A 24,421-nucleotide genomic window follows, 5' to 3' on the forward strand; every position below is an offset into this window, starting at 1 on the left:
CCAATAGGAGAAGGCGATGGTGGGAGGTGGCCGGGTGCCGCTTGGACCAATCAGTGAGCAGGGTGTTCAATGTTTCCCGCTCTTTCGGGGTTTTTTTTGTTAATCACAAAAACAATATTTAAACCCCGGGGTAAAAGTTATGGAGAGCATTGTTTTAAAAAGTGTGTAGTCGGAAAAGTTTGCACGTAAATTATATTGAAACAGAGGAGCAATAACAATAATATAACTCCACCAATATCTTCTACAATGGATTCCAATGTTATCCCAAAGGTAATCGATTCCAACAGCTATAAACACTACCACCAACTCGACTCCCACTTTATCCCATTGAAAATCGATTCCATGAGCACCATTCACCAACAATCGATTCCCATGTTATCACAACGGGAATCGACTACATACCATCAAAATTCTCCAACAATCGATTCCCATGTTATCCGCAAAGGAATCGATGCGAGTATTTTAATCGAACCGAGAATCGATTTTCCCTCCACGTGAGGTTCATGGAGATGGGGAAGTTCTACGGACCTGGTCGACTCCTCCACCTCCTCCTGCCTCTCCTCCTCCACATCGTCACTTGCAGCCACGGTGAGCCGAGCGGGACAGAGGTCGATACATCTGGTACCAAGCTGTGGTGTACGTGGGGAGCGGTGGTGCAGTGGTTAGCGCACTGTGTGAGTGTGTGGGGAGTGGTGGTGCAGTGGTTAGCGCACTGTGTGTGTGTGTGGGGAGTGGTGGTGCAGTGGTTAGCGCACTGTGTAATTGTGGGGAGCGGTGGTGCAGTGGTTAGCGCACTGTGTGTTTGTGGGCAGTGGTGGTGCAGTGGTTAGCGCACTGTGTGTGTGTGTGTGGGGAGTGGTGGTGCAGTGGTTAGCGCACTGTGTTTGTGGGCAGTGGTGGTGCAGTGGTTAGCGCACTGTGTAATTGTGGGGAGCGGTGGTGCAGTAGTTAGCGCACTGTGTGTTTGTGGGCAGTGGTGGTGCAGTGGTTAGCGCACTGTGTGTGTGTGTGGGGAGTGGTGGTGCAGTGGTTAGCGCACTGTGTTTGTGGGCAGTGGTGGTGCAGTGGTTAGCGCACTGTGTGTGTGTGGGGGGAGTGGTGGTGCAGTGGTTAGCGCACTGTGTGTGGGGGGAGTGGTGGTGCAGTGGTTAGCGCACTGTGTGTGTGGGGGGAGTGGTGGTGCAGTGGTTAGCGCAGTGTGTGGGGGGAGTGGTGGTGCAGTGGTTAGCGCACTGTGTGTGTGTGGGGAGTGGTGGTGCAGTGGTTAGCGCACTGTGTGAGTGGGGAGTGGTGGTGCAGTGGTTTGCTCAATGTGTTGTTCACTCATCTCCCCAGCTCCGCCTTCCCCATTGAATGTACGTTTGGAATCTCGAGACCTCCTTGCAGACCTCTGCTGGGACCCCGGTGAAGTTGACCCCAAAGGGGATAGACCCCCAATTGTTGAGCCTTCAACCATCGACTCCACCACCACCACGGCCAACTCAACTTTTCTGGACGTTACCTACACAGTTCAGAGCAAACTGTGAGATGCTCCCTCACTCACCCACCCGCTTGATCACTTACCAACTCACTCACCCACTCACCAACCCACTCACTCAACCACCCACTCACTCAACTACCCACTCACTTATCCACTCACTAACTCACTCACCCACTCACCCATTCACCCACTCACCTATTCACCCACTCACTCACCCACTCAGTCACTCGCCCACCCACTCACCCACCTACTCACCCACCCACAAACCCACTCAACCTCCCATCCATTCACGGCTGAATTCACTCACCCACTCATTCACTCACCCACCCATCCGTCACTCACTCAACTCACTCACCCTTAAACCCACTCACCTAATCACTCACCAACCCACTCACCCATTAATTCACTCACCAACCCACTCACTCACTCAACAACAACCGCGATTTGCCACTAATTGGCTGTGACATCATAATGGCACTTGTGCCAGACTATATGCACGTTGAGGCCACGTCAAGTGTTGAACGCCCGCTGGCAGGAGCATGCTGGAGTAGCCCACCGATGGGACTTTGTCCAGATCTTTCAGGAATTTGTGAGCTCCTCACACAATCCTGCCTGGTTAAACCCAGGATGGATTAAATTTCGATTTAAAGCTTTCGTGACTGCAAGGATTAATCTTCTTTGGTTCTTTCGGTAAAGTCACGTAGAATGAGAATAAAATAATACATTGATAAAATAAAATAACACAATAATCTCACGACGTTTCGGCCACAACACAAGCAGCCTTCATCAGGTGAAGGGACGAGACTGTCTGGAGGACAGCGCTGTGTTATTTTATTTTATCAATTTATTATTTTATTCTCATTCTACGTGACTTTACCGAAAAAAACAGGATAGATTGTAGGCAGGCCCGCCTAAATGTTTCGAACTGGCAAAGATGTTCCATTAGGGGGCTCCACGTTTTTCAAGCGTAGAGAAGGAAGGGAATGATTGTGGCCAAGAAGACTTGAAGCTTCGTGCAGAGCGACAGACCAGGTAGCTTCCACACAACGTTACCGATGAAAAGATATTGCCACGCGACTGATTCGGAGTGAGACCTCTACTGTCAAACCTTAGCCGGTCATGAGCACACTGCTCAGGTATGGGAAACTCTCCACTCTCTCCACAAATGCCCCATCACCAATTGGGAGTTGTGGGGGTGGAGTGTCTGATGGTACAAAATACCCAGGCAGGTGCTTAGTTTTGGTGGGTCTGATGGTAAGGCCCCACCTCTTGGTGGCAAGCTCCAGGTTCAGCAGCAGCACCTCCAACTCCTCCTCTGAGTGAGCAGCACTTACCAGACCATCAGCATATGTAACATGGTTGACCAATATGGAGCCATCCCTTGACTGCACCTGGGCATCAATCATCCTCCCATTGTATCTGTACCAGACGTAAATTCCACCGATACAGCCATCAAAGGCTTCACAAACTACTTGGTCGAAATAGGTGTTAAATAATGTGGGACCCAAGGTGAACAGGTAATGGCTCCAACTCCCAGTCACGTAGTTTTATCCGGGCCCGCTCACCATCATGAAGGTCCTTAATTATTGTAAGCAGAGGGTCAGGGACTCCGAAAGCATGAAGAGCAACCCAGAGCCCAGGCCTACTGATGGTATCATAGGCCTTGACCAGGTTAATAAAGCAGAGATGTAGGTCTTGTTGGAATTCCCTACACCTCTGCTGTAGCAGATGGACGGAAAATATGGCATCTGTGCAGGACCACCCTTTCCTGAAACTTGCATTGTGGCTCCGCAAAGCCTCTCCTCAGCATGCCTGGCAGGGCGATGTTGAATAATCCTTGCCAGGACGTTTCCCGGCACACTGAGGAGTGAGATGCCCCTGTTGTTGTTACAATCTGTGCGGTCTCCCTTCTTAAAGAGGGGGGACCACCAGGGCATCCTTCCAATCCTGCGGAACCCGTCCAGTGGTCCAGACTATTGTTATGATGTCATGTGCACAAACGCCACCCTCCCTCAACATTTTGCTCGGGGCCTTTCCTGGTCTCAGACTCTGGATTGCCTTCAGTACTCAACAGATGGCACCTCACCCAGCCACTTACAGGGGGTGACTTCCAACATTTGAGGCACCGCAGCCTCAGCAGGGTCATCCCCACTTTGTCCCACAATGTTTTCCAGGCTGAGGGATTTTCCCTCCCGCAGGACCTCACAGAAATGCTCAGCAAATCTGCAAACCTGTTCCTGGGGGTCGGAAATTGAATCACCGTTCTTTCCGCTAAATATGGAAATAGGTGTGGCGCTGCAAGTTACTTTTTTGACGGAGTTATTTGTGATCGCGGGCCATTGAGGCAGATTCCATCTGCTCAGCAACCCGCGACCACCACCAATCCTTGGAACACCTCACGGCTCTCCGAACCTCCGAGCGAAGGCTGCAGTAAGCCTCCTCATTCTCTGACGTGGGATGCTGTAGACGATTAGAGTGGGCCTGTCACTTTTCTCAGCCAGCCTGAACACCTCTTCTGTCAGTGAGGGTCTCTGGCGAGGTCTGGACCGTATTCCCAAGCAGCCATTAAAGCTGCATGAGTCACAGTCCAAAACCTCGCCCATTTCCCCTCGACATCAGGAGTGGGGGACAATGCCAACCCCAGCTGCAAGCGATGATGAAATTCTCACTTGCAACTTTCATCAGCTAACTGAGACCAGGCCACTGGGTTTGAATGGGGTCCTGGGTATACACCCACCATTGGAGTAGAAGAATGGCCGGCGCATCTTCCAGATGGCAAGTCGATGGTCAGTGAGCAAATCAGCTCCATGGTAGGTCCTTGTGTCAAGGACATGGGCCAGCATCTGCTGTTCCATCACTATGTAGTCCAGCAGATGTTCTTTGCTTGGACCTGGCATGCATCCATGATGTTGCGTGGATGCGCCGATGCCAGAACAGCGTGTTGGTAATTACAAGCCTATGGGCTGCACAAAAATCGTGCAGCCTTCTACCGTTGTTATTGAGCTGATCTGGCCCATGCCTTCCAATCACTCCAGACCAGGTGCCAGCATCATGACCAACTTGGGCATTAAAGTTGACCGACAATGTGAATATCCCGAGGGGCCACTTTAGCTAGCACTTGTGACAGGAGCTCATAGAAGGCATCTGACTCATCGGCCTTGCCTGCGTCCCTCCACGGATGTTCGTCTTCGGTGGGGGCATAAGTAATGACGACCACCGCTCCTCACCTCTGGTTGATGGGAAAGCGAGCCCAAAGTAGCCTGGGGCTTACAGCTTCCCACACCTCACCGCCACACTCCCACGACCCCTTCATTATTTTGTTCATAAGAAGAGCCACTCCCTGTTGTTTGGCAGGCTCCTGCCCCGAGTAGAGGACTGTCCACCCCTCATGGTGGCAGGAGCCAGAGCCGGTCCACCGGACCTCCTGAATACCGCAGAGATCCAGGCGGTACCAGTCCAGCTCCCGACAGAGGAGTGGCAGCCTCTCCTTCGCAGTGAGCGTTCGAACATTCCACGTGGCCATCCACAGTGGTTTTTTGCTGTTTCCAAATGGGGTTTTGTAAGGAGACGTCATCGACGCCTGTCCCGCCGGGGCACTAAACAACGCGCATAATTTGATATTTTGTGTGTTGTTTAGTGGTAATTAATTGAAGGTGGAGCGGTTAACAGCCCCTTGCACACGTTCAGAGCTCCCTTTGACCATTGTGGTGGCTACAAACGCCCACTCACTCACCAACCCACTCACCCACCCACTCACTCAGCCACGCACTCAACAACCCACTCACCAACCCACTCGCCCATTAATTCACTCAGCCACTCACTCGACAACCCACTCACCCACTCACTCACCAACCCACTCAATCAGCCACTAACTCGACAACCCACTCACCCACTCACTCACCAATCCACTCGCCCATTAGTTTACTCACACACACACGTCTCTCTCAGTCACCTGCTCACTCGCTCCTCACCACTCCTCACCATTTCCTTTCCATGTTTCTGTCTGCGCAGTTTTGGACAAGTCCACTGGCAGATCGTCTGCTCTGCCACAACAGAGACGCGGTGCAATGTCTCCTCAGCGCTGGAAGATCCCACCGACCGCTACCACCTCCGCGTCAGATCCACCGCCTCATCATCACCACTGTCCTCACCCTGGGTCGTGGTTGAGGTCGTGCACTTGAAGACAAGTGAGTGGCGTGAGATCGGCCATGTGCCGCTGTCTCTGTCTCTGTGTGTGTCTGTGTGCCGAATGGCGGTTGTTGATGTTGTGTGCTCGCCAACAGCACTTACCCCAACTGTCTGTGCAAGCTATATGAGAGATCTTGTTTTTATGTGTCTGTGTGTGTTTCTGTCTCTCTATGTGTGTCTCTTTGTGTAACTGTTTGTGTCTCTGTGTGTGTGAGTGTCTGTGTTTAGGTCTCTGTGTGTGTGAGTGTCTGTGTTTGTGTCTGTCCATGTGTCTGTGTGTCTCTGTGTGTGTGAGTGTGTTTGTGTCTGTCCATGTGTCTGTGTGCCTCTGTTTGTGTGAGTGTCTGTGTGTCTGTGTGTGTGTGAGTGTCTGTGTTTGTGTCTCTGTGTGTGTGAGTGTCTGTGTTTGTGTCTGTCCATGTGTCTGTGTGTCTCTGTGTGTGTGAGTGTCTGTGTATGTGTGTGTGTGAGTGTTTGTGTCTGTTTGTGTCTCTGTGTGTGTGAGTGTCTGTGTTTGTGTCTCTGTGTATGTGAGTGTCTGTGTTTATGTCTCTGTGTGTGTGAGTGTCTGTGTTTGTGTCTCTGTGTGTGTGAGTGTCTGTGTTTGTGTCTCTATGTGTGTTACTGTCTGTGTTTGTGTCTCTGTGTGTGTGAGTGTCTGTGTTTGTGTCTGTCCATGTGTCTGTGTGTCTCTGTGTTTCTCTGTCTGTGTCTGTTTGTGCCTCTTTCTGTCTGTGTCTGTCTGTAACTTTCCCACTCACTCTCACTCACTCTGTAGAACAGGGGGAGATCACACAAACTCCAAACATACAACAGCAGGCATCGTCAGGGTCTGGATTCGAACCAACGGCCTCCGGCTCACTAGGCGAGGGAGATAACACCCCCCCCCCACGCGTGACTCCCCCCCCCCGGTGTCTCAGCTGTCCTCAGTGCTCCGATATTCACCCTGAAGCTCACCAAGAAAAGGACGGTGGAGGAGGGTGATGGCGACGGCTGTGACGACGGCGGTGACGACGGCGATTGTGTGGTGGCTGGGAAGGTAGACGCGGTGGTTGACGCAGAGCCGGAGGTCTGGGAGCTGTCAATGTCGGCCTACGTTGAGCGTTTGTTGCTGAGAAGGATGGTGGGGCACCGACTGGATTTCTTTTTTCAAGCGGAGTACTCGGCAAAAGGGGGCGCTCCGAATGCGGTGAGCGGTTGCGGGGGTTGTGACGGGGGTTGGAAGGTTGTGGGGGGGACGTGAGTGGTGATTGAGAAGCCTTGGGTATCGGAGGGAGTAGCCAAACCTTGTGAGTGGGTAAGTTAGTGAAAGAGTTAATGAGTGGATGAGTGAGTGATGCTACTCTACTACTGATGATACCTCTGTAGTGTACCACTTCTGAGACACTAATCGTAGGAGGCAACACGTCTATTCTACACATTTAACAATTGTTCACACACGGGATAACTACAGACTGGTCAGAGCAGCCGGCACGCTGCCTGACGATGAAGACGTAGCACATTGGGTTCCACTCCACCGACAGACAGCCTTTATCCAGCCTCAGGACTTCCCTTTTATGCCCCCCCGGTGTGGCCTGGCTCCGCCCTTGGCCACGCCCCCTTCTGGAAACCCACCAGAAGGCTCTGGGCCATACCTCACGTGTCCCCTCGGGCACCCTTGCCACACATCCCTTACCCCGGCCTATCACGTGCTCCACCAGCCGGCCGGTTTGCCATGTCCTCATATGCCCCCTACTGCCAGCAGTGCGCATCATGCACCCGAGTAACCCACTCCGTGGCATTGCATTCTCTGCTGCCAGAACGGCCGCTGCACCCTGCTCTGCTGGCAGGTATGGCTGTGACGCCCACATCTCCTCTCTCTGTCGGTAACCAGCACCACGTGCCGTAGTGACCCATTCTGTGTCACTTCACTACGACTGTAGTGAGTCCAACTGAGTCGCAGACGTTATTCTTTAGAGGCAACACATTTGTTGTAACACGTGACATACAAAGGGGTAACTGCCCCTTTACCAGATATAGCCTAGGGGTGGTGACCACCCAGCTAACTAATCTATACGTCGGAGTTACAGCTACGAAGGGTCGGACCCTCACTCGGGTCCCCGGCCACATGTTGATGCCTTGTAGGACGTAGAGCTTCCAGCTTGTAGACGTGGAGCTTCCAGCTTGTAGACGTAGAGCTTACAGCTTGTAGACGTAGAGCTTCCAGCTTGTAGACGTGGAGCTTCCAGCTTGTAGACGTGGAGCTTCCAGCTTGTAGACGTGGAGCTTCCAGCTTGTAGACGTGGAGCTTCCAGCTTGTAGACGTGGAGCTTCCAGCTTGTAGACGTGGAGCTTCCAGCTTGTAGACGTGGAGCTTCCAGCTTGTAGACGTGGAGCTTCCAGCTTGTAGACGTGGAGCTTCCAGCTTGTAGACGTGGAGCTTCCAGCTTGTAGACGTGGAGCTTCCAGCTTGTAGACGTGGAGCTTCCAGCTTGTAGACATGGAGCTGCCAGCTTGTAGATGTGGAGCTTACAGCTTGATGACACGACTATTGATGATGATACTACTACTACTGATGATGATGCTGCTACTCCAGGTGAACTTCGTCAGTTGCCACCACGCGGTGTGTCCGCCTGGAGACGCTGATGAGTACTGTGCCCGTGCGAGGGTCATCGCTGACTTCCTGCGGCGGAAGGCAGGGGAGTGGTCTCCGCTGTCCTGTGTGTCCGTCCCTCCACGACACAGCGCCGTGGGTGAGTGGGTGGGTGAGTGGCTGGGTGAGAGAGAGAGATGTTTGTGTGTGTGTGGTGATTGCAAATCCTTTGATATCGGAGTAAGTTGCCAAACCTTGTGAGTTGATGGGTGAGTGAGTGGGTGGGTGGATGTCTATGTATCTGTATGTATCTAAATTAGTCTCTATGTATCTTTATGAGTCTCTATGTGTCTCTGTATCTCTTTGCAGAGTATCTGTGTGTCTCTGTGGGTCTCTGTGTATCTCTATGTAGGGTCGCTATGTATCTCAACCAGCCTCCATGTGTGTCAATGAGTCTCTGTATCTCTGTAAATCTCTGTGTGAGTAGTTTATGGGTCTCTGAGTAGTCAATGAGTTTTCTGTGTGAGTAGTCTATGGGTCTCTATGAGTGTATTCATCGGACGACTAAAGTTATTAAACTGAGTAAAGTTATATTCTTGGTTCTTTCGGTAAAGTCACGTTGAAGGGAAACAATAAAATAATAAAATATATATAAAACAATAACATTATCACAACGTTTCGACTGTAACACAAACAGTCATCATCAGGTGTGAAAACCAACGGCAAAAAACATTTGAAAGAAGTGGCGGTTTGTATTTATTTTTAAACGTTAACACCACGGACAGCGATTTGTCAGTTTGTTTATAAGGACGAGTCCATCTATGTTGGGAAAAGAGGAGGGGGAGACGAAAAATTAATGTATGCTGTCTGAAAGCCACCGTAAACGTGAACAATCAATTAAGACCCGAAATGGTTTATCAAATCCTTCCAATGATTGCTAAGCCAGAATCCATCTTCTCGGTTGAAATTGTCTCTGTGTTTGTATATGTGGATAGCCTCATGAACGAATCTCTCGTGGTAGCCCGATGGCTTGCAAAGAACCTCTGTCTTGGAGAAGTCAATGTCATGTGAGCCTACTGAATTATAACAGTGATCTGCCACGGCCGAGGTGTTGGTCTTACCGTGTTTAAGGTCTGCTTTGTGTTCACGAATGCGGTCCGAGACATGTCGTTTGGTTTCTCCAATGTAACTACTACCACAGAGGCAACTTGGTTTGTAGACACCAGGGTACTGTATGTCCAGAATCACATCTTTTACAGACGAAACCAGATCACGGATGTTATGTAATGTGTTGAAACTGACCTGGATCTTGTGTTTATTCAAGATTTGGAGATCTTTTTTGTGATCCCCGCAATGTAGGGTAAAGTAATGGTTTTGAAAGGCTCCTCAAGAGGGTCATTCTTCATGGTTTGAGTGATAGCTTTGCGGATTGTATAGTCGGAGTAACCATTAGCCTTAAGAGCTTGGTGTACGTGCTTGAGTTCACTGCCTATGTGTTCCTGGTCGGATATGCATTGGGCTCTATGGTGCAGAGTCTTGATGAGATAATTCTTCTGTGATGGATGGTGGTGGGAATCCGGTTTCAGATATGCATCCGTATAGGTAGCTTTCCTATAGACAGAGTGGCTCATTGAACCATCAGGTCTCTTTTTTATTAAGACATCCAAAAAAGGTAGCTTGCCATCTTTTTCGACTTCCATGGTAAATCTGATGGCTGGGTATATGGAATTGATGTGGTCGAAGGATTGGTCTAGAGCAGGCCGGCCATGTGGCCAGATGACAAAAGTGTCATCCACGTACCTCTTCCATAAGGTTGGGCCGAGAGTGGCAGTCTGGATGTCGTCAGTCTCAAATTTCTCCTTGAAAATGTTGGCTATAACTGGAGATAGGGGGGAGCCCATTGGGGTTCCCTCAGTTTGTAGAAAGTTCCATTCCAAGTGAAGTATGTATTGGTTAAGCAGTGTCTCACCAGGGGGGGTACCTCAATGTTTAGTCCTTGATGAACCAAGTCTTCAATGATTGCGATGGTGTTAGGTACAGGAACTTTGGTGAATAAGGAAACTACATCAAAACTGACAAGCAGGTCGTCTGGGGATAGGGAAATACCCTTGATTGTCGATACCAGTGAGTAGAATTTTGTACCGCAGAGGTGGTTTTTCCAGTGAAAGGACGCAGGATTTCAGACAGAAAACGAGCCAGTTTGTAGGTGGGGGAGTTGATAGAGATGATGGGACGGAGGGGTGTATCTACTTTATGCATTTTTGGTAAGCCGTATAATCTTGGTGGCCTGGCAGCAGAAGGTTTCAACAAAAACTGTTTAGATTGATCAATTAATGCGGTTGAATCAGAAATAATTTTGTTGGTTTGTGTGACGAGGCTGTTGGTGGGATCTCTTTTTATTTTTGTATAGCTGCCATCGTCGAGTAATTATTTCATTTTGTTGTTATATTCTATTTTATCCATGATGACAGTAGCATTGCCCTTGTCAGCTGAGAGGATTACAATGTCATCCCTCTTTTTTAATTTGTATAATTCAAAACGCTCATCTTTGCTGAGGTTGCTAGCTGGCATCTTAGCGTTTTTGAGGGTTGCAGCGATTTCAGATCTTGCTACGTCTGCAGCGATGTGACCCAGGCCCTTGAGAACAACGTCTACTTGGGCAATGATATCAGTAACTGGTATGTGTTTAGGGGTGACTGCAAAGTTTAGACCTTTAGCTAAAACGGATTTCAGACCATCGGAAATAGAACTGTTACTACGATTAATTACGACTTTGTTAACGTCTAACTTTTTGGTGTGTGGGTCCGGTCTTTTGTTGGAGAGGAGGTTAAATTTGGAAATCAGGTTGTCCTTACATTTGGTTGACATAGTAGCAGCTGAAGAGGCAGTCATATTGTCTACATGTTCCCAATCTGATGTGGACATTGTTGCCGTCAATGATAAGTGTGATTTGTAGAGTGTCTTGTCTAACTGATCTAGTTCGGTGCGTATAAGTCAGATTTTCTCTGAGATAAGAGCTAAGCTAGTTTTGAAAAGAATTTGTTTCGCATTAGAAGAAGTTACATCAGCAGAGGTCAGTGTAAATGCGATTGGTATTACCCCAGAGTCGCGACATCTCTTCAGAAAGGTGAGAGACTCGATCAGCTGAGCCTTCTTATCCCGGAGTTTGTTGAAGGATCTTAAAGTTATGTGGAAACCCTCCCCGTAGAGGTGGTTAAATTTTGATTTAAAGCTTTCGTGACTGCAATAATTCATATTCTTGGTTCTTTCGGTAAAGTCACGTTGAAGGGAAACAATAAAATAATAAAATATATAAAACAATGAAATTATCACGACGTTTCGACTGTAACACAAACAGTCATCATCAGGTGTGAAAACCAACGGCAAGAAACATTCGAAAGAAGTGGCGGTTTGTATTTATTTTTAAACGTTAGCACCACGGACAGAGATTTGTCAGTTTGTTTATAAGGACGAGTCCATCTATGTTCGGAAAAGAGCAGGGGGGAGACGAAAAATTAATGTATGCTGTCTGAAAGCCACCGTAAGCGTGAACAATCAATTAAGACCCAAAATGGTTTATCAAATCCTTCCAATGATTGCTAAGCCAGAATCCATCTTCTCGGTTGAAATTGTCTCTGTGTTTGTATATATGGATAACCTCATGCACGAATCTCTCGTGGTAGCCCGATGGCTTGCAAAGAACCTCTGTCTTGGAGAAGTCAATGTCATGTGAGCCTACTGAATTATAACAGTGATCTGCCACGGCCGAGGTGTTGGTCCTACCGTGTTTAAGGTCTGCTTTGTGTTCACGAATGCGGTCCGAGACATGTCGTTTAGTTTCTCCAATGTAACTTCTACCACAGAGGCAACTTAGTTTGTAGACACCAGGGTACTGTATGTCCGGAATCACATCTTTCACAGACGGAACCAGATCACGGATTTTATGTAATGTGTTGAAACGGACCTGGATCTTGTGTTTATTCAGGATTTGGAGATCTTTTTTGTGATCCCCGCAATGTAGGGTAAAGTAATGGTTTTGAAAGGCTCCTCGAGAGGGTCATTCTTCATGGTTTGAGTGATAGCTTTGCGGATTGTATAGTCGGAGTAACCATTAGCTTTAAGAGCTTGGTGTACGTGCTTGAGTTCACTGCCTATGTGTTCCTGATCAGATATGCATTGGGCTCTATGGTGCAGAGTCTTAATGAGAATTCTTCTGTGATGGATGGTGGTGGGAATCCGGTTTCAGATAAGCATCCGTATGGGTAGCTTTGTGTGAGTAGTCTATTGGTCTCTGTGAGTAGTCTATGGGTCTCCGTGTGAGTATTCTGTGGGTCTCTCTGTGAGTAGTCTATGGGTCTGTGTGTGAGTAGTCTATGGGTCTTTGTGTTTGTAGTCTGTAGGTCTCTCTGTGAGTAGTCTGTGGGTATCTGTCAGTAGTCTATGGGTCTCTGTGTGAGTAGTCTATGGGTCTCCGTGTGAGTAGTCTGTGGGTCTCTTTGTGAGTAGTCTATGGGTCTCTGTGTGAGAAGTCTATGGGTCTCTGTGTGAGTAGCCTATGGGTGTCTGTGTGAGTAGTCTATGAGTCTCTGTGTCAGTAGTGTGTGGGTCTCTGTGTGAGTAGTGTGTGGTTCTCTGTGTGAGTAATTTGTGGGTCTCTATGAGTAGTCTATGGGTCTCTGTGTGGGTAGTCTATAGCTCTCTATGAGTAGTCTATGGGTCTCTAGTAGCCTATGGGTATCTATGAGTAGCCTATGGGTGTCTGTGTGAGTAGTCTATGGGTCTCTGTGTGAATAGTGTGTGGGTCTCTGTGTGAGTCGTGTGTGGTTCTCTGTGTAAGTAATCTGTGGGTCTCTATGAGTAGTCTATGGCTCTCTATGAGTAGTCTATGAGTCTCTGTGTGGGTAGTCTATGGCTCTCTATGAGTAGTCTATGGCTCTCTATGAGTAGTCTGTGGCTCTCTATGAGTGGTGTATGGGTCTCTGTGTGGTCTCCCTGCCCAGGCCCTCCCGTGGGTGTCGTGACGGAGGGCCAGGCCTTGGCAGCCATCGGCCAGAAGGTGGCGCTGCTTCACTGCCACCTGCGGGTTGCGGCCGCGGTGACGCTGACGCAGGTGAACTGGCTGAAGGTCACCGTCGGTGATGACGGCCGGAAGAGGGCCAGCTTGGCGGTGCTCAATCCACGACACGGCACGGCATACCCAAACTCTCCCCTCATGGGCCGTGTGCGCTTCCGCGCCGGGGGGCGCGGAAGTGCACGCGGCGACTTCTCGCTGGAGCTGCTGGACGTGCAGCACGGCGACGGGGGCCTCTTCCTCTGCCACGTGGCCACCTTCCCCACCGGCAACTTCGAGGGAAGCGTCAACCTCTCCGTCGTCGGTGAGAATCGGCGCTCTCCGTTGTCTTTCTTCGCCGGCACTGTGGCCACAACTTTGCCACAACTTTTTTCGTCGGACGAATAAAGTTGTGGCAAAGTTGTTGCGGTCGTTGTTGTTGTGGTCATTGTGCCACACAGAGAAGCCGACGGTGGCATCGGCGTCAGCGGCGTTTACGGCCGGCCTGGTCTGCCGGGCCCCCCGGGCCGGTCAGGCCGGCAGGTCCTGCTGGGCCACTGTCGTCGCCGTGGGCCTCGCCCTCGCGGCCGCACTGCTCTACCGCCGCCGGCTCCAAGCGGCCGCGTGAGTCGCCCACCTCGTCACCTTCCCCGCCACCTCACCCTCTCGCTGAGCCTCTCACCTTTAACCACCGCGGAAGTGCACCACCCCCTCCCGCTGCCCGCTTCCCCGCTCGTCCCGATGTCGCTGGAATGTCACTCGAACGTCAGCGGCGCCCCTCGCGGGCTTCCTCGTGCGACGAATTACCGCTGTGCATCCCGCCCACCCCCCCCCCCCCCCCGGCGCGTGTGCAGGGAAGAGCCCCGCGCCTCCCGCAAGCCACCACCAGGCGGCAAGGAGGACGACCGTGGCCACGTGAGTGGGGGGAGGGGGGCGCGCGGGATCGGAGCACGTGGGATCGGAGCCAGCGGGATCGGAGCAAGCGGGATCGGAGCAAGCGGAATCAGAGCAAGCAGGATCGGAGCACTCGCCGCTCGTGTGTGTTGTCTTGATTTAAAGCTTTCGTGACTGCAGTAATTCATATTCTTGGCTCTTTCGGTAAAGTCATGTTGAAGGGAAACAATTAAATAAAATATATATAAAACAATAAAAATTCTCACGACGTTTCGACCATAACACAAACGGTCGTCATCAGGTGTGAAAAAAAAACCAACGGCAAGAAACATTTGAAAGAAGTGTCGGTTTGCATTAATTTCATAATAAAGGTTTTTGGGTTAGATCGCGTTATATATAAATGTGTCGTAACCCTCCACCACCCGACACGGCCAATCAGCATGGAAATGGAGGTGAATAACACACTCCCATTCCTAGATATTTTGCTTGGACATGGCCTAAACGGTAAAATAACACACAGCATTTACAGAAAGCAAACGCACACTGATGCCTATCTGAATACAGAGTCACATCATCATCCAGCTCAGAAATCCTCTCTTATCAAGACGCTCATACATCGGGCTAAAACAGTGTCAGATGGTGAGAGTCTAGTGAGAGAGATTAAACACGTTAAAGATGCACTACGACAGAATGGCTACAGTAATGCTCAAATGAACAGAGCACTGAATGCCAAATCACGATCGCAAAGCAATACTGCTGAAAGCGACCAGATTGTTAAAACAATAAAAAATCTATATATCTCAGGAGTAACTGACAAATTAGCCCGTGTTTTGCAAAAGCAAAACATTACAGTAAGATTTGGTACAGTACACAAAATTCAAAAACTAGTATCTTGCACTAAAGACGCATTACCTAAATTATCAACAGAAGGTGTATATCGGATTAATTGTTTATGTGGCGGCTGCTACATTGGACAGACGGGACGTAATATCAGCGTAAGACTAAAAGAACATCAGAGAAATATTAAATTATCTCAAACACAACTGTCGGCAGTGGCAGAACATGCTTGTCAACAAGGACACTCAATTGATTTTGACAATGTTGCAGTGTTGTGTAAAACTAAGTATTACTGGCAAAGACTAATTAGAGAATCCATTGAAATTGAGAGGAATAAGAATAACTTTAATCGCTCTGACAGCTACAGGCTTAGTGCGGGCTGGAAGCGTATTATTAAATAATACACATTACATTTTGATTTAAAGCTTTCGTGACTGCAGTGATTCATGTTCTTGGCTCTTTCGGTGGAGTCGCGTTGGGGGGGAAGCAATAAAATAAAAGAATATCTATGTTTATTGTTTCCCTTCGGCGTGGCTTTGCCGAGGAAGCTAGGAATATGAATGCACATTACAATTCCTTATAGGGGAAACACATACTAATTAACGGATTACTAACATAGCATATAATCACTAACACATTACAACTAATTACTAATCTACAACTCATTACTAATCATAACCAATGACTGATTACTAATCGATTATATAATTACAATACCCCCCCCCCCGCCTCTAATCACTTCACCTGATATGAGTTAAGTGATGACGTCACCCTGCTGCTCTATATAAAACCGGGAGCAAGCGAGGGCTTTACCATTCTGGCGAATTGCCCGATGATGCTGGATGTATTTACCAGCGAAACGTCGTACTCAAACTGTAAATGTGGATTCACACTTCAACACACCGGTGGGCTAAAATAGTGAATTATTTGTCTTTTGTCAACGTGACACTTTTTTTGCTGATTGGCCGTGTCGGGTGGTGGAGGGTTACGACACATTTATAAATAACGCGATCTAACCCAAAAACCTTTATTATGAATAATATTGGTCGCGAAAGCCTACGTGTTAAATTGCATTAATTAATTTATTTTAAAATGGTGTATTTATAAAAAACGTCAACGCCACGCACAGCGATTTGGCAGTTTATTTAGAAGGACTAGTCCATCTATGTTCTGAAAAGAGGAGGGGGGAGACGAAAAATTAATGTATGCTGTCTGGAAGCCACCGTAAGCGTGAACAATCAATTAAGACCTGAAATGGTTTATCAAATCCTTCCAATGATTGCTAAGCCAGAATCCATCTTCTCGGTTGAAATTGTCTCTGTGCTTGTATATGTGGATAGCCTCATGAACGAATCTCTCATGGTAGCCAGATGGCTTACAAAGAACCTCTGTCTTGGAAAAGTCAATGTCATGTGAGCCTACTGAATTATAACAATGATCTGCCACGGCCGAGGTGTTGGTCCTACCATGTTTAAGGTCTGCTTTGTGTTCACGAATGCGGTCTGAGACATGGTGTTTGGTTTCTCCAATGTAACTAAGTTGCCTCTGTGGTAGTAGTTAGGTCTTAATTGATTGTTCACGCTTACGGTGGCTTCCAGACAGCATACATTAATTTTTCGTCTCCCCCCTCCTCTTTTCAGAACATAGATGGACTTGTCCTTCTAAATAAACTGCCAAATCGCTGCACGTGGCGCTGACGTGTTTTATAAATAAATAAACCGTTTAAAAATAAATTAATTAATGCGAACCGGCACTTCTTTCAAATGTTTCTTGCCGTTGGTTTTTCACACCTGATGACGACAGTTTGTGTTATGGTCGAAACGTCGTGAGAATTTTTATTATATATATTTTATTATTTTATTGTTTCCCTTCAATGTGACTTTACCGAAAGAGCTAAGAATATATATAACATTTAATCTTTAGCCATCCTTGTTAATAAAATAATCACTGACGCGTTTATGTTTTATAAAATGTATTTGATGTTCGTGAACTTGTAACTCTTGAATTTTTGTAAATATTTTAACATCAATTAAAACATGAATAGTGAGTTCAACTGAGTGGCAGATGTTGTCTTTAGGAGCAACACTTTTATTAAACTATTAACACAACATACCCCAGGCGAGGTGTCCACCCGACTAACAACGCTACGGCGAACCACACCTATGGGTTTGCGATCCCGTTCCGTACCACAAGCTGGGTCCCATACCGCTTGGCTGGAGGCTTCTTTAGCTTGACGTGGATCTCCTGCCTCTCCAACAGTAAGAACCCCGAGCTCCTCTCAGGGGAACCCCCTTATATTGGGCAGGGCTGGGGCTGCCTCCGCCTCTCTCTCGCCCTTACCCGAAGGCTCTCGAAAGCTCTTCCCGGACCATGTGACCACCCACTGGCCCCCTCTACTGGTGGCCCCCCTCCAGTATCATCCGGTCACGTGTCCCCAAGTCAGCCAGAGTATCACGACCGATCGTAACCCTGGCTGACTCTCGCTCCCTCAACGGGAGCCCGCACCGCACGCCATGTGTGGTGTCCCCACGCTTAACCAGCGCTCGCCCAAGCCCCCACTAGGGCTGGTACTACACCCCGTATCCGTGGTGTCCACAACAACAATGTAACATCTGCCGTGGCCTCGCAGGCCCGGCACGACACAGCGATATTCTCAGTCACTACACAGGTAACATTCATGGTGTGAGACGTATTCCCTAAGGATTTTTAAGACGGGGAGATATTTATATGGGGGGGGGGGCGGGGGGGGGGCAATCATGACGCTAGCACGTTGATGTTAGAGGTTTGATATATATTTGTGTGTACACTTATTTGTTAATGGTTTAATAATAATTAAATAGTTATTGGCAGTTTGCAGTGTTAATATTGTTAAACTCACCTTTTGCCCGTCCAAGGACAGGTGTATTGCTGTAAATCTGAAACATACAAGCGAAAGGCATATCGCGGCGTCTTATTAATTGCATCAATTCGTGTGCAATTTGTGAGGCCGCAGTGACACAGACCTGTTTCATGTCAAGGTTATAATCCCTTGTTTATCGTGACCATCTTTTTACTTTGATGTCTCAACAACAGCATTACGGAGATCGCGTGACGTGATGAGGGTTCTGCCTTTGTAGTGAGGGTTGTAAGTTGACGCTGAGGAGGGATGAGGCGTCTCCCCCCCCCTCCCCCCCCATGTAGAGTGACGTCACCTGCTCGTGACTTTACCTATCCACGTGATTTTAACGAGAGACCCAACAATGTCGTCGATGCCGTCGTCACCAAAGTTTTAAGTCGACATTTATCGTCGGTATGTTTGGCTGCCACAATTGAGGCCTATATGCTTATTGGTTGCTTACAGTTCGGGATCAACTTTCATCTTAAGGCCTCGATCTGCTCGGTAATGTATCGTCACATTCCCGAACACAGCACGAGGTTGAGTTTCCTTACTGGGCCAACTAATCGCTCGGATGTGGACAAAGCAGTCGCAGGTGGTGACTATGACGAAGTCGCGTGATTTTCGAGAGCATTTCAATTGCAAGATTGATCTCCGTTATGTGTGTGTGGGACCCGGGTTTATGTTTGAGTCTCTAAGGCAGGGGTGGGGAACGTTCGGCCCGTGGGCCGTATGAGGCCCGCGAAATTATTTGGGTCTGGCCCTGCCAAAGCAACCGCAGGCTGGACTCGAAATTAAATACATCTAGGAGCAAACCTGGAAAAGCAGTTGCGAGTAGCAGCAACATCAATACCAGCTAACATCATCACACGCCTCACCAAAGAGAAGCAGTTCCAGCCATCGCATTATGGGCAAGTTAATAAAATGTTTGACCAAATATAACGGGCACATTTTTAAGTGGATGATTTTGTATGGCCCGCGAATAATGTTATATAAATATCCAAATGGCCCTTGGCAGAAAAAAGGTTCCCCACCCCTGCTCTAAGGCTTCCAGTAATTTCTTTTCAACCGACATTGCTTCAAGGAAGGCAAGAGGGCAGCTTTACAAGAGGCACTTAGCATAACAAGCTGCAACAATAACCTGCTATACCAGCTGGGTTGTGATGAGTGTTGTCATGGTGTCATTGTGCATGGTACGATACCAGTTCTCGCTATTAGGTACGATTGTCGCGATATATGCACGTTCCGTCAAGGGAGACTATCAGAAACCACAGACTCGGTATTCATATCCGTTATTAACGTTTTAATGTTCGGTTTTGCATGACTGCAACAGACGTCAAAAAAACTTTACCATCAAAATATACGAAATGTATAAACACTTGAACACGTGGTAGTAGTAGGAAGCTTTTGCGACCAATTTTATCCATGAGGGGGTTTTTTGGGGGGGTTAGATCACTTAAATATGTCGTTAAACCCACCACCACCCGACAGCCAATGAGGAAGGTTTGTCACGTGAACAAGACGTGCCAATTCGTTACAAGTGCAGCACGACACCGGTTGTGTGTTGGGGAGCCAAATCTGGCTGTCGCCTGACGATGCCGGCTGTAATTACTGGTGAAACAGCATCCTCAAATAGTAAATGTTGTGGATTTACCCTCAAACACACCGGTGTGCTGTACTATTAAAGAATTGGCCACGTTCTAATTACCCTCAAACACACTGGTGTGCTGTACTAGTAAAGAATTGGCCACGTTCTATTTACCCTCAAACGCACCGGTGTGCTGTACTAGTAAAGAATTGGCTACGTTCTATTTACCCTCAAACACACCGGTGTGCTGTACTAGTTTTGAGGTGCAACTGACGACACGGACACGGTTTTTTAGTAGGGGCTGATGCCAAGGTTTATTAAGGGCTACTGCCGGTAACTTATTAAAGGCTTACGCCCAACAGGTGACAACCCTAATATCTCCCCAGGGGAAAAGGTACTGGGAGGTCCCCAGCTCCACACAGGCTATACGTGATCTCCCCCCCCCAGCACCGACTGAGGGATCACCCAACTCGGTCGGCCGAGTGAAGTATCACACTCGCCTGGCGCTGATTCCCCCTACCCTGGATCCCGACCCCCCAACTCTCTCCGTTCCTGGCCCTTCACGACGACCCCCTCTACGTCACGGGTTCCCCCTTATATATCCCCCGTAACTTCTGACGTCATCCCTTTTCACTCCCTGCGTGACATGACGTCCTCCACTACTCCTCTACATTACCCCCCCCCCCGTGAAAAAACCCAGCCGACCCGTCTGCAACAATTATGCGAACCCCAAGGACGCATGCGTATAGAGACAACCCCGGCTGCTAGTAGAACACAACACTAGGGCAGCACGGGATCAGAAAAGTCTGGACAGTCACCACCCGGCAACGTAAGTGGCGACATGGCAGGGGATCGAAGTAGACGACTTCGCGGGCCGTCAGTGTATGCGCACGCCCCTTGAGTGCGTGCCCGCCGCCGGCCCGCTCCCCCGTGTGTTGTCGGCCGCCTGAGGCGACGGTGCGCCGGCCAAAGCCGAGCCAGCCGGCACGTAGCCGAGCTGAGGCGTCGCCGGCGGCACCACTGGCAGGGGCTCAGCTGGCGCCTCTAACGGCGGCCCACTGCTCCCTGTGGCGTCGGTGTCCGAACCGGGCGGTGGCCTGGAGGCCGGGTCGCCGCCGGGTCACCCCCCAGACGGCCCGCTGTTGGCGGCGTCACTGTCGGTGGCTCTGCGGGCATACACAAGGGCAGGGCATCCCTCGCATTTCCACAACCCCCGCGGCCCGGCTCGTCGGACACAGCAATCGCCGACCGCTCCAAAAATGGGGATGAATCAGGGAGCCCCGGTGGCACCACCCGCTTGAGCCGCGACGGGTGCACAGTCCAGTGACGACGGCCCCACCGGATGCGGACACATTGCGGACAGCGGACCTCCACGACCTCCACAGGGCCCTGCCATGGGCGATGTAATTTAGGAGACGTACCCACCGGCACTTGGGGGCAGTGCAGCCACGCCAACTGGCCCTTTTCCCACGGGCGGTCGACAGCCTGGTGTTTGGGCAGATGCTCGGAGGCCGCCTATCGGCTGGCCGAATTATCTAATGCCGCCAACCGCGCCTCGCGCAGCCGATCGAGCGCAATCCTCATCTGGATGGGAACAGGCGAACCCTTTTTGGCAGGCCCGAGGTCCAGTTGGATGTGCATCAGAGGTTCGGGTTCTCTTCCATACATGAGGTAAAATGGTGAGAACCCCGTCGAGGCATGAGGAGCTAACCTGTACGTGGCCAGCACCCCCGGGATGGACAGGTCCCAGTCCAATTGGGACGTGCTCACATGATGACACAGCATGGACGTGAGCGTGCGGTTTAATCGCTCTACCATCCCGTCGGACTGGGGGTGGTAGGGCGAGGTGTGGACCTTCTTCGTCCCTAGGAGGTCACAGACCTCCTTGAGCAAACGGGAAGAAAAATTCCGCCCCTGATCCACCAAGAGCTGTGCTGGCGCCCCTTTGTCAAGGACGTACCCCTGAACAACGCCTCAGTGATGGACGAGGCCGATTGGTCCACCAGAGGCCACGCCATAGGCCAACGTGTGAGATACTCCACGCCCACCAAGAGGTACCTATGGCCCCGTTGGGATGCAGGGAATGGCCCCAGAATGTCGAGTGCCACGAGCTCATTGACATGAGAAACCCGGATGGACTGCAGCGGCGCCCGATCCGGACCAACAGGGGCCTTCCTCCGCGCACAGTCGTGGCAACCTTTCAAAATCAGAGCCACATCATCCTCCACACCCAGCCAATAGTAATCCCGTTTAAGGGTCAACAAGGTCTTATGGTAGCCGAAGTGCATAAGTTTCTCATGAATGACCCGGGTCAATTTTCCTCGTAAGCCAATGGGCACCACCACACAATAGCGTTCCAACTGGGCATCCCAACGCATGAGGAGGCCGTCATGTACGACGATCACCGGGGCCGCCGACGGAGCCGAGCTACGGGCCTTTGACCCAACCCGGTGTCGCAGCCTCAGCAGAGAGGAATCCTCCATCTGCAACTTGGAGCATACCTCCCGGGGGAGTCCCAGGCCAAAATCAACAGGCAATGCAATGCCACACCCGGAGGGGGTGCCGCTTCGGCCGATGCGACCAACTGGGCCGCAGTGTTCACTGGGGCCTTACAGCGGCTGGAACCCAGGGCACAAGCGCACCCGCTGTCCGGGGGCAGCCTGGAAAGGCCGTCCGCATTCCCATGCCGAGTCCCCTTCCTATGGATGACATCGAAGGGGTACTCCTGGAGCGCCTCGAGCCAGTGGGACAGCTGACCCAAGGGCTGGTCAATTCACAGGGAATACTGCAGGGCTGCATGGTCAGTCCTGACGGTGAACCGGCGACCATACAAATACGGCCGGTACAGCTGGACAAAAAAAACAAAAGCCAGCAGCTCCCTCCTGGTGACGCAGTACCGCTGCTCAGTGGGAGACAATAGGCTACCACCTGTTCCACCCCATCGATCACCTGGGCCAAGACGGCTCCAATGCCCGTGTCACTGGCATCGGTGTCAAGAAGGGTTTAGAGAAATCGGGATACCCCAAGGGCGGCGCATCCGCCAGGGCCGTGCGAAGCGCCACAAAGGCGTTTTCCTCCTCCATCCCCCAGCGAAATTTTGTACCTTTGGCCGAAAGTGCGTGCAGTGGCTTCGCAAGTCGCAAAATCGCGAACGAAACCGACGATAGTATGATGCGAAGCCGGTTCCGGCGTCGCGCCAACAATGGCGGCCGGTTCCTGCATCGCAGCGACAATGGCGGCTGGATCCGGCGGCGCATAAAAAATGGCGCCCGATTGCCGCGGCGCACCCGGCGGCGCGTTGGCGGGAATTATGGTTTTGGCGGGATTCGCGATGTCGGCGATCCCGCGGTTTTGGCGAAAATCACCGCCCGCCGAGTGTACGCGGTCACCCACCTCTGCCAAAGCGACGGCGAGCTGCGCCATCGTGAGCTGCAGCGTCTCCAGCCTGGACGCAATGGCGCACCACTCGTCCGACGGCGGAGCGGCAGCTCCCCCGACCGCCGCCTCTTCTGGCCCCGACTGGACCATCTCCACGGGGAACATCACCGGGCCCCCGGTCTCCGGGATCGTCGCCAGCTCGCCGACGTCCTTGTCGCCCTGGTGCACCCTAGGCGTAGTCTTTCATTTCGCGCCGGATCTAGGCATTGAAACGCGTAACAAAACCACTTCCGGCACCAGTTGTTGAGGTGCAACTGACGACACGGCTCTTTAGTAGTGGCTGATGCCAAGGTTTATTAAGGGCTACTGCCGGTAACTTATTAAAGGCTTACGCCCAACAGGTGACAACCCTAATATCTCCCCAGGGGAAAGGGTACTGGGAGGTCCCTAGCTCCACCCAGGCTATACGTGATCTCCCCCCCCAGCACCGACCGAGGGATCACCCAACTCGGTCGGCCGGGTGAAGTATCACACTCGCCTGGCGCTGATTCCCCCTACCCTGGATCCCGACTCCCCAACTCTCTCCGTTCCTGGCCCTTCGCGACGACCCCCTCTACGTCACGGGTTCCCCCTTATATATCCCCCGTAACTTCTGACATCATCCCTTTTCACCCCCCTGAGTGACATGACGTCCTCCACTACTCCTCTACACTAGGAAAGAATTGGCCACGTCTATTTACCCTCAAACAAATCGGTGTGCTGTACTAGTAAAAAATTGGCCACATCTATTTACCCTCAAACACATTGGTGTGCTGTACTAGTAAAGAATTGGCCACGTTCTATTTACCCTCAAACACACCGGTGTGCTGTACTAGTAAGGAATTGGCCACGTTCAATTTACCCTCAAACATACGGTGTGCTAAATTTCGATTTAAAGCTTTCGTGACTGCAATGATTCATCTTCTTTGGTTCTTTCGGTAAAATCACGTAGAATGAGAATAAAATAATAAATTGATAAAATAAAATAACACAATAATATTCTCACGACGTTTCGGCCACAACACAAGCGGCCTTCATCAGGTGAAGGGACGAGACTGTCTGGTAGGACAGCGCTGGAGTGAAAGAGCCACGTTCAGATCACGGCCTTTAAGCTGTGTGAGAGGAACAAAGTGCCTTGACAAAGGAATTAGCATATAATTTAGCATTGAAATGGCTGAATGATTAGCTTGTGACTGGTCAGAGAAATAGCTATGTTAATAGTTAAAGCATACACATCCGCAGAGGCACCCCTTGTTAAAGGAATTAGCATAGAATTTAGCATTGAAATAGCTAAGTTAAAGCATACACATCCGCAGAGGCACCCCTTGACAATGGAATTAGCATAGAATTTAGCATTGAAATAGAAATGATTTGTTCATGAGGCCATTCACATATACAAGCACAGAGACAATTTCAACCGAGAAGATGGATTCTGGCTTAGTAACCACTGGAAAGATGTTTTAAATCATTTCTGTTCTTAATTAATTGTATCTTTACGATGACCTTCAGACCGCAGCTCC

The 24,421-nt window shown here is 50.1% G+C and overlaps 1 protein-coding gene across 3 annotated transcripts; it reads left to right on the forward strand.

The window, feature by feature from the left end:
• Window positions 1-455: 455 nt before the first annotated feature.
• Window positions 456-17,074, forward strand: LOC142908898 (uncharacterized). 3 transcript variants are annotated; one of them, XM_076059550.1, is made up of 8 exons: window positions 456-588; window positions 1,375-1,522; window positions 5,492-5,667; window positions 6,589-6,857; window positions 8,244-8,400; window positions 13,241-13,615; window positions 13,752-13,914; window positions 14,145-17,074. In XM_076059550.1, the coding sequence occupies exons 1-8, from the start codon at window positions 504-506 to the stop codon at window positions 14,356-14,358; spliced, it is 1,587 nt and encodes a 528-aa protein (XP_075915665.1). In that variant the 5' UTR covers window positions 456-503; the 3' UTR covers window positions 14,359-17,074. The 3 variants fall into 3 exon arrangements, with proteins under 3 accessions (XP_075915665.1, XP_075915667.1, XP_075915664.1); XM_076059552.1 differs by having other exon boundaries at window positions 1,387-1,522; XM_076059549.1 differs by having other exon boundaries at window positions 457-588; window positions 1,336-1,522.
• The last annotated feature ends 7,347 nt before the right edge of the window (window positions 17,075-24,421 follow it).

The sequence above is a fragment of the Petromyzon marinus genome, unplaced genomic scaffold (assembly GCF_048934315.1).
Source record: "Petromyzon marinus isolate PM22_M1 ecotype Great Lakes invasive population unplaced genomic scaffold, UKy_Petmar_22M1.pri1.0 PM_G_Scaffold_11, whole genome shotgun sequence".
Classification (NCBI taxonomy): domain Eukaryota; kingdom Metazoa; phylum Chordata; class Hyperoartia; order Petromyzontiformes; family Petromyzontidae; genus Petromyzon; species Petromyzon marinus.